Source organism: Dendroctonus ponderosae, unplaced genomic scaffold (assembly GCF_020466585.1).
Source record: "Dendroctonus ponderosae isolate FM_Combo_2020 unplaced genomic scaffold, Dpon_F_20191213v2 Dpon_F_20191213_4, whole genome shotgun sequence".
NCBI classification, from domain to species: domain Eukaryota; kingdom Metazoa; phylum Arthropoda; class Insecta; order Coleoptera; family Curculionidae; genus Dendroctonus; species Dendroctonus ponderosae.
In genome coordinates, this window is record NW_026018611.1 from 3,188,235 (window position 1) to 3,198,269 (window position 10,035).

Sequence of the window (10,035 nt, forward strand, 5' to 3'; positions counted from 1 at the left end):
GTCGTTATTTTAATATTATTATTGTGTTGCTAAGTTAAAATGAAGAATTATCCAAGAGAAGAGCGTATTGACTTGATGACGATGATTTTCACCCTTGGAGAATCTCATAAAAATTGTTTATTGGCTTCTCGAGTTTATGCCCAAAAGTTTCCTGAAAGAAATGATCCTAAGCCAACAGTTTTTAAGCGCTTATTACACCAATTTGAGGAAACTGGGAGTGTCAATTATACCCATTACAATGAAATCGGTCACTGCAGATGAAGAAAATGTTTTCGCGGTAATTGCTTCAGTTATAGAAAATCCCAATGTTAGTCAAAATCTAATATCCAAAAGTACTAACATTAGTCAATCAAGTATTTCCAGAATTATCAAAAAGCACAACTTTTATCCTTATAAAATTCAGCTTTGCCAAGAACTTTATGGAAATGATTTTGAAAACCGAAGTGAGTTTTGCATGTGGGTGTTAGATAAAGCGGCAGAAAATGAAAAGTTTTTCGAAAATGTGTTATTTAGGGATGAATGTACTTTTCATAACTATGGTCTCGTGAATAGACACAACTTTCATTATTAATCTGATACGAATCCGCGCGCATACAGGGTCATGAAAAATCAAAAAGGTGGTCAGTTAATGTGTGGGGTGGAATACTGGGCCAATCTTTAATTGGACCCTATTTTTGTGAAGGTCATCTAAATGGTTTGATGTTTCTTCAGTTTCTATTAAACCATCTCTCCATATTATTAGAAGAAGTCCCTTTCAATATTAGAACCAACATGTGGCTTCAATTGGATGGAGGAGCTCCGTCTCATAATCACTGCGAAGTTCGGCAATTTTTAAATGCCAACTTTCAAAACAGGTGGATTGGCAGCAATGGGTTTGAAAATTGGCCCCCCAGATCTCCGGGCTTAACTCCACTAGATTTCTTTTTGTGGGTTACATAAAAGGAATTGTCTACCATACGCTTCCGACAACTTCACACGATCTGAAAACACGCATAAGAGAGGCTTTTAAAACTGTAACTCCGCAAATGTTGTCAGTTGAGTTAGCAGTTGTTTTGAAAAATAAATTTACAAGTGCCTGGAAATGGACGGTCAACATTTCGAACATTTGTTATAAATAATTTGCCTTTGTTTTATGTTGTTGTTAATATGTTATTTAACCTTTTAATAAAAAAACACCAAATGGTGCACAGAACCATTATTTGGTGTATTTTGTAAAAAGGCAAAAACTTAGTTATAAACATCCTGGTATCATTCGATAGGTAATTAAAAATTGCATTTCCTCGTAAGCTAAAAAATTTGGGGTTGCATTTAAATTAATCAAGTTATAGCCACTTAAAGTTCTTATTTGATTAGTTTAAATTTGTGGACACCCTGTATAAAATGGTAAGTTTATTATTATTGGAATATAAAATAAGATTTCTTGTTACACTACACTACGAATTACGTTTACATAACTTAGATAATTCTAAAGTATTTGGCACATTAAAATAATATTAGATTTTGATAATTCGAATTATTTAAAAAACCTTTAGATTTAGACATTATAAATCTTATTAAAACAAACGCTTATTTTGCTCAGAGAATCCAAAAATGCAATAATATATAGGGTATTTCATTTAGAAAAACAGAACTTTGATACTTTTAGGGCTTTTGGGACAGTCTGTACATTACAAAAATATTTTTAAAATGTGCACCCGATAGGCGCCAGTGGATTCATAAAATAATACTTTGCAAAAAACAAACGGGCTAGCCGCAAACGTCCGTGCCGTATAGCGTGAATAACCCTGTTTAACTATAACTTAATATAATTTTCCTGTTTTTCCAGATCCGAGGCAATGGACCAGAGAAGACGTAAATCACTGGTTGACTCACATGATCACCATCCACAGCCTTCCAGAAGTTCCATCGTCCAGGTTCCTGATGAATGGAAAGGCGCTTTGTTTGATGTCCCCAAATATGTTCCTCACCAGAGTGCCCCTGGGGGGCAAACTCCTTTACAAAGACTTTCAGCTGAGGCTGAGCGCAGCTATGTATTCCTGTAACTAGATTTAGATGCCCGAGGACTTATTTATTACACTATTAGGGTTGAACGCGATTGGAAGACCTCCAAGTGCTGTTACCGCGGGTTGAATTAGCGCTTGAATGTTGAGAACATTTGACTCAAAGTTACTACACTTAATTTAGGAGTTTGAATGGCAGCTGTTTAAATTGGAATGAGTTGAGACAATTGAAGAGCCGCTTAAGACCGAATAGGTAGACTGATTTATTACGTTTAGATGTATAGATAGATCAAATTTGTATATTTTGCTAGTCATGTACATATATTGTGGTTATTTAATTTTTAGAGATTTTGTAATATATTTTTTGAATAATTTTTCGTAGAAATAATGCAAATTCAATTGAAAACCCGTTTTTTTCTTCACCCCATTGCTACCAATTCACCAGCGCTAAAAACCGATTTTACTTAATTAAATTAAAATCAGTATTATAATAAAGATTGAAAAAACGTTTTTTTTTTAAACAAATTTATTTCATTTTCCAATAGAACTATGTATTCATATTTACAAGGATAATGCAACCCAACCAATGACAATAGAGTATTTAAGTTATTTAACCAAAGTTAAATAAACATGCTTCGAAACAATGTAACAAATGATTTGTAATGTTGAATAAAATTAAAAAATGCAAACTTTCGGCTTCGAGCTTCCGGTTTTAACTTAACTTAACCAACTGGAAAAACTATCCGTAGTTGCAGGTAGGTACTTGTTAAAGAAACTTGCCCCTATTTTAAGCAAGGCAATTATCAAGAACAGCAGATCCTGGCGTGAGCGTTTACAAACTACTTAACGCAATTATCAAAAACACACAGCTCATCTTATGGAGAATCCCTGAACCAACAACTGTTATCGATAGTGTTTTTTGCGAAAACGCATTTTTCGGTCACTTTTCAGTTCTCAAGTGCTTTTCAACAAAATTTCAAATAAAAATGATCTCCTTGGTTAGTGATGTAAGGATTATATATCTATCGTAGTAAGTATAAACTGAAGCACACTTTTAACAAATGAACATATTTACATACAGCGTTGCACTTTCTTAAAAAAGGAATGATCCTGTTTACCTGAAAAGCTTCAAATAAACAAAATAATTTGAATTTCGAAAAATTTCAAAATCCTCAAATATACAGGGAGACCCAAACTTCACCAACGTGTATCACTTTAACCGCATGCATCTTTAATGGCATTAGCAAGCAACCCGCTGATCAGGGTAACATTAGTTTTAATTCAATAATTTCCAGATTTGAGCGTCTCACTCACTAATGATTGTTTTGCGTAGAAAATTTTGCTCTCCGAATTAAATTTTCACATATCACACGCTCATAATATGGCTATAAATGTTTGTGACATTAATGAACTATACTGAAAATAATTTAATATTTATCACCCTGTCAGCAGTAGTTTAATCTATTCTTGGTGAACTTAAATCGCTCTGTACATGGAGGTTTAACCCTTTTCTAAAGCTTCCATGGTGTTTTTTTTCTATAAAAAAGTACGCATTCTTCAAGTCAAAAAGGCGTATTTTAGGTAGGCAATTGATTAGTAGATTTCCAAAGCAACAATTGGCCTTCCTTTATATAAAGTAAATTAAATATTCGCGATTTTATCTGCCTAAGTTACATTACCTTAACTATTTTATTCGGACTTAATACATTCCTTCTTTGATATAACAAGACACATTTGTTTCAATTGTAACTTAACATTTGTGTGAATTGATTTGAAAAGCGCCCAAAAACACACTAAATTAAATATAAAAATCATACAATCACGGCTTAACGGCACTAACGTGCCTTACTTTCCGCGATAAGCAAACAAAATATATGCGACGAAACATTTGCTTCGCAAACTACGGATTATTAATAAAACCTGAAAATTGTTTCATTTCAAATTAAATTACACTCTACATTTAATATAATACATAGTTAACTTTTAACTAATTGCCATTCTACTAAAGCAACTTTTATGTACAAAACAAGGTAAAGCTATGGAGCATGTTTTTGTTTAATTTGGCCATAAACTAGTTTCAGCTCGCCATAAAAACCATATCACTTATAACCATTATAACATGGCATTTTATGCATATTGATACACTTGTTATTAAATATTTTACAGGATGTGCTTTTAAAACACGTAAATGAGGCATGTAAATAGTAATTTTCTGTCGAAGATAATGCTGAGCCACCTTTTCACAAAAACACTTTGAAATCAGACTCAAATGTTTGAAACTGAACCAAGGTTTCTTGTTGCCTTCATCGAAAGGAATTAAAGTAGAAAAACGAATAAACTAAACACACATTCTACACTAAATAGTCGTTTTGGAAGTGATTTCTAGATTCCTACTCAAGAATCTCTTCACATACTGCTTAATTTCATCCTCATCTAAAAAAAAATGTGATTCAATCCAAATTGGAAAAAACTTGGTTGGAATAAAAGGAACGTACCTTTATTAGCTAGAAAATGCGATATTTTCCTGGCCATTGATTTGAATATGTCTCTGGACTCAAATCTCTTATCAACATAAGCTGGAGTCAGTAGTTTCACAACCAACAAACCAATCTCAGTCTTCCGTAACTTGGGTTTTTCCTTTTTCGTAACTGCACTTGAACTGGTACTTTGCCCATTGTGCTGTGAAACTTTCTGCTCTTGCTCAGTCTGTATTACCAACTTCGGACTGGCATCTTTAACAGGAGTTGATTTATTACTAACAGTCTGGTTACTGTTCTTATCAACTAGTTCCGAAATATCGTTATTTGATGTGTGGTCTGAATTAGCAACGATCTCCTTATTTTCTTTAGCTATCGGAGTATTGTCAAGCATGTTTTTATCAGGTAACTCGTTTGTCAAACTTTCATCAATATTAGTATTTATCACTTTAGAAGCAGCTGTTTCGTCCACTGTGACTCCGTCTTTCATTCCAGGTGATGCATTTTTATTGATGTGGTTGTGACTGTTGTGATCTGGACCGTGATGGTAAGTTCTATCGTTTAACCTATTTTCATGTAGTTCTTCATTGGGTTGAGCAGGATATTCTCCGTCAATTTTTCCATTATTTGCTGCGTCATGTTTGCCGTTTTCTCTAGCCAATCTGTAAAACGACGACCAAAATAAACCCCCAAACTGTGAAATTTAATCCAGTACTTTACCTATCGTTATGATTTTCTTGCAATCGGTCTTCCCTTTCCCTGTGCTGCGGCCTTCTTTTTCTGTCCTCATCGCGGTCTGCTTCTGGACTGTGACGTCGCTTTTGCTCACTTTTCGATCTATCATGACCTTTCCTTTCTGTATTATTTCTGCTATATCTATCTTCTCTGTGCCTATCGCCTTTTTTTCTATCATTTGGACTTCTATCTCTCCTCTTGCTTCCTGTATGCCGGTCCCTATCCTCTCTTGAATGCTCAACGTCTTTTCTTCTATCTTGCCTGTGCGTACTACTTGAGCGTTCCCTACTTCTTCTATTTGGCTCTGATTTGTCCATTTCCATTTTAGGGCTGGCAGCCTCATCATCAGACTCCCCAAACAATGTCGTTAGGTTATTCGGCTTACTCATTATCTCTTGCAGCTCCTTTTTAAGTTCGATTGAGGCACTTTGTTGTCTTAATAAATCGCCAGCAGTTTGAAAGCCTACATTTGAGCGAACACGGATGCTCTCAGTAAGTGGCTCGTTTACCTTAAGAACGTCCGGTTCGGTGTGATTCTGACTAGATGTACACAGCCCGGAAGCAGCTTCATTCAACAAGCTTTTAGCAGTTCTAAATGGGGGTTTGCTACCGCCCAGTTGTTTCTCCTTCTGGATATTCCTGAACAAATCTGTCAGTGTTTCGTATTTAGCCGGTTTTGGCTGAAAATTCTCGAGTTTATCATACACCGATTTGTTCGTTGTACATTTCTTGATATTAGATATCTGCAAAAGGTAAAACTAAAATAAGCAAAATCCTCAAATCCAAATCTAAAAATAACTAGGTTAAAACTCTGGTGTGGTGTTTAATAAACGATTCACAATTTGCCTTGGTATGATAAGAGAATATATAAAGTTACCTTCACAATATTTGGCGGTTTTCACAACTAAAAGCACTGAATATTTGAAGAAAATAGAACTTTGTGGAGTGCATAGAAAGTTGACACCATGTTGATACTTTCTTAAATGACATTATTGACATGAACGAATTATCGGATTTGACACAAAATATTGTGGATCTGACTATATGCAACGAATGTATTTTTAAGCGATTTCAAAATATAGTCCGGAGTGTATCAACTACATGTAGTGACGTCAGTTTCGAGTAACTGTGACAATGTTATATCTTCTTGCACAGAACCCCCACACCAAGTATTTATTTAAACATACGCAAAAATAAAAATTGGCAGGTGTTTTGAATAATTTAAATTAATTTAAAAAATAATTTAGAATTAAAAAAAATGCAATTTATAATGGCAGAAAAATGAACGAACTTAACTCTTGGAAAAGTAGTTCATCTATTAATATTAAATCTAATACTAATTAAAATGCCTTGTAACGAAATTAGGTACGTAAACCCATTTGGTACGCGCTAGATATCGTCAGTTACAATTTAGACCAAAAAACGTAACAGAAACGTAAACATAATTCCACTAAAAATTAGGAAAAAAGTATAGACCCCTTAAACTCGGTCACAGGTGTAGACGAATAGGAAAATCTCTCTTTAAACAACAAATTCAGCTGAATATTTCAAAAGTAGATTTGAATGGAAACACAATCACTCACCAGTTTAGCTAATCCATTTCTATAGATCGTCATTGTTGTAGTGGAACTAAAAACCTCATACTCAAGCTCTATGCTGCAATCTTCGATATCTTTTTTATCCAACGACTGATCTGCAACACATTCCGTATAATTAGCATAGAGAGTGTCCAGTATCTTTGAAAGATATTGCTCTCTTATGCCTAAAGTCAGACCCTTGACTTTGCTGGACGACGAGGCTGCCGCTTGAACTCTGGCATGTTTTGAAAACAGTTTCTCTATCGTTTGATGGGAAACTTCCTAAGTCAATGTCGTTGATGAATAACAGAAATTAATTATCAATCAAGGAAATTACCTGCGGATTTCTCCTCAAAGCGAGCTGCTTTTGAATAAAATCGTTGGAAGCTTTTTTGGCCAACTGCTCTCTTTGCATAGCCGAGTAGGCACCATCGCCATCACTATCACTGTCCTGTCCGCTCCTCGCCCTGGTTTCACTAGAACATATTTTTCCGTTGAATTCTAAGTCCAGCGCTAAGTTTACAGACCTCACTCGTTAATGCCCTTTCTACCTTCTCCATATAAGTCCCCATAGTCCATGTCATTGTAAGAACTAATGTGAGTATTATACTGTACGCTCTTAATTAAAAACGTTTCTACCATTTCCTTTACAGACTTTTTATCTTTGCACCAATCGCAGTTCTTCTTGCATTTCGGAGGAGGTTCTTCAAAGTGATTAGAAAACAATACGTGCCTACATTCACTGGAAAACGGTTTTTTAGTGTCGCGAAAATGTTCCTGAATCCACTAAAACCTTACGAGGGATTTTCGCAATATTCCAGAACTTTTTTGAACCCTTTCACTGCATTCTCCACGTTCAGTTTCTTTGCTTCTTTACCGCTGGCTTTTCCTAAATCTTGGGATAAATGAAATTCTACCGCTTTGGAGTCTGCTCGATTATAATATACGCGACACCAAGAAGGCTTTCCATCCCTTCCGGCTCTGCCAGTTTCCTGATAAAATGAAGCTGGGTCTTTGGGCACGCCCCAATGCACTACAAACCTTCACGCAAAATTTATTTTAAAATAATTGAGATATTACCTTTCCTCCTACCTCACGCTGGCTTTATCCACACCCATTCCGAAACTTATAGTTGCACAGATCACAGGAACTTCGCCCTTCTGCCACATTTCCTGAAACTCCAATCGTTCGTGATTCTTCAGCCCTGCATGATAACAGAGACTTTTAATCTTCATGGAATTCAACTTCGATGCTAACACCTCCGTTTGCTCTCTAGTGCGGCAGTAGATAATGCCGCAGGACTTTTTGTCGTTTTGTAGATCCTTCTCCTTTTCAAACTGCAGAGTGGTCTCTATGAATTGCTTCAGATGCTTGAAAGGATCCGGCAATATGTTAGGAAAAAACACGTCGTAAAACAGGTTGCTTCGAAAGCAGGATGTTTTGAAAACTTTATGATCTGGAGCTAGTTTTAGGCTGCTAATTATGTCTTTAGTCACCTTCAAAAAAATTACAGTTATTGGAGCAATTTTGGGGGCTTGGTGCTGATAACGTACTTGTTTGCCAGCTGTGGCAGTGAGAGCTAGACAGGGCACTTTACAGTTCTCTCTAAGAGTCCCCAATTTGAGATAATCTGGGCGAAAATCATGACCCCATTCACTTACACAGTGCGCTTCATCTACCACGATAAAAGCAATTTTGTTGAATTTGCACAAGTTATCAAAAAGTTCCTGAAAATGAACATTAACATTTACAGATTGGATGAAAAAATTACTATGTAGCCGCTTGAAAAAACCTTGAAAGTCTTGGTAGCAGCCTGCTCTGGGGTGACATATAATAGCCTGGTATTGGGCGATGTGGATTTTAGATCAGCAATCAGTGACTCTCTTTCAGTTTTGGTTATCTTGGAATTTAGCGAGGCTGCTCGAATTTTAAGGGCCAATAATGCATCCACTTGATCCTAAAATGTTAAATTTCCAGCAATTAGCGTGAGGGTTTTTGAACTCGTAGTAGTATGCGAACCTTTATCAGAGCAAGAAGAGGAGAAAAAACAATAGTGATCATTGTATCATATAGAACTGCTGGTAACTGATAGCACAGAGACTTTCCAGAGCCTGTGGGCATGGAGACATATACATCGTGGTTTCCTGAAAACCCCATTTATTATTATTAATATTTATTTATTAGATACAATTAGCAAACACAATTAATTTTTTAAATGTGTACTCACTCTGGCAAATTTCGAGGACAGCATGCTCCTGCAATTGAGACTTAAATTTCTCGAATTTAAAGTACGATTTTAAAGCAGCAAATATTGTAGCATTATCCATGACTTTTAAATTAAAGAACAATTATTTATTAGGATTTTATCGTAAATTCTACCGGAAGAAGTCGATCTTTAACAAAAGAAAACAATGATTTGTTATGGTTTTATTGACATCTGACAGTCATTTAACTTTTTGGTGGCATTTTCAAATAATCAAGGTAATCTTTTGGTTGATTTGGCACCCCTGATGAAGGCCACATTTAAAATTTAAATGCCGTTTCAATTGTAGAATCTTTTATCTATATCTTTCATGTTTTTTGACAACAATTTGTATTTATAAAAGAAAGGCTATTGAGTTTCGTTGCTTCTCTGCCTTTTCCATTTTTTAAATATTATGAAGATGATTTTTATTATATACATGAAGAAAGGAAATTTTTTTACAGTGTTAACTTGAATACGCAAGCGAAATAAATTTATATGCGGATTTCAATGCAATTATTGGTAGCAAAATAGATAATAGGTAAGGGCAGTGATTCTTAACAGTATAGACAATCAGGGGCTAAGACAAACTTTATGTACCACATAACATTCGCCATTCCGTCAAGTGGTTTTTTTATTAACATTTTTATATCTGGTTAAATTACTTTTAAATATTTATCTTGAATGTACACGGTACGTATGGTATCAAATATCTCGCATTAATTTTGATTCCTTTCTTAGGCGGACTATTAAAATGTTCGCTCTTCTTCATATAGATTCGCGCTTAGTAAAATTAACAGTCACCTTTTTGTGAACAAGTCAGCACGAACAAAACTCGCCTTTTCGTCAGAAAATAGATCGAAGATCACAACCAGAGGCAAGGAAAAGCCAGAAACAAGCAAATTTTTATTTACTTCTGATCAGAGTTAGTTGAGTGATTTTTCAGCTTAGAGTAGAATAGAATCATCTTAAATATTTGAATGCACTTTCATAGACTCAAATGC

General features: G+C 35.2%; 1 protein-coding gene across 1 annotated transcript; it reads right to left on the reverse strand.

The window, feature by feature from the left end:
• Positions 1 to 2,999: 2,999 nt before the first annotated feature.
• On the reverse strand, positions 3,000 to 9,223 carry LOC109546837 (ATP-dependent DNA helicase Q5). Its single transcript, XM_019917974.2, has 12 exons — positions 9,017 to 9,223; positions 8,809 to 8,933; positions 8,582 to 8,746; positions 8,343 to 8,516; positions 7,882 to 8,285; positions 7,588 to 7,830; positions 7,322 to 7,531; positions 7,127 to 7,265; positions 6,796 to 7,071; positions 5,198 to 5,955; positions 4,496 to 5,139; positions 3,000 to 4,433 (listed from the first exon to the last, which is right to left on the reverse strand). The coding sequence occupies exons 1-12, from the start codon at positions 9,114 to 9,116 to the stop codon at positions 4,357 to 4,359; spliced, it is 3,315 nt and encodes a 1,104-aa protein (XP_019773533.2). The 5' UTR covers positions 9,117 to 9,223; the 3' UTR covers positions 3,000 to 4,356.
• Positions 9,224 to 10,035: the final 812 nt, after the last annotated feature.

Coding starts and splice junctions, on each gene's coding strand:
- LOC109546837 (XM_019917974.2), bottom strand. CDS start 9,116: ATGGATAATGCTACAATATTTGCTGCTTTAAAATCGTACTTTAAATTC. Junction 8,286..8,342: donor CTGCCACAGCTGGCAAACAA/GTACGTTATCAG, acceptor ATTTTTTTGAAG/GTGACTAAAGACATAATTAG. Junction 5,140..5,197: donor CAAGAAAATCATAACGATAG/GTAAAGTACTGG, acceptor GTCGTTTTACAG/ATTGGCTAGAGAAAACGGCA.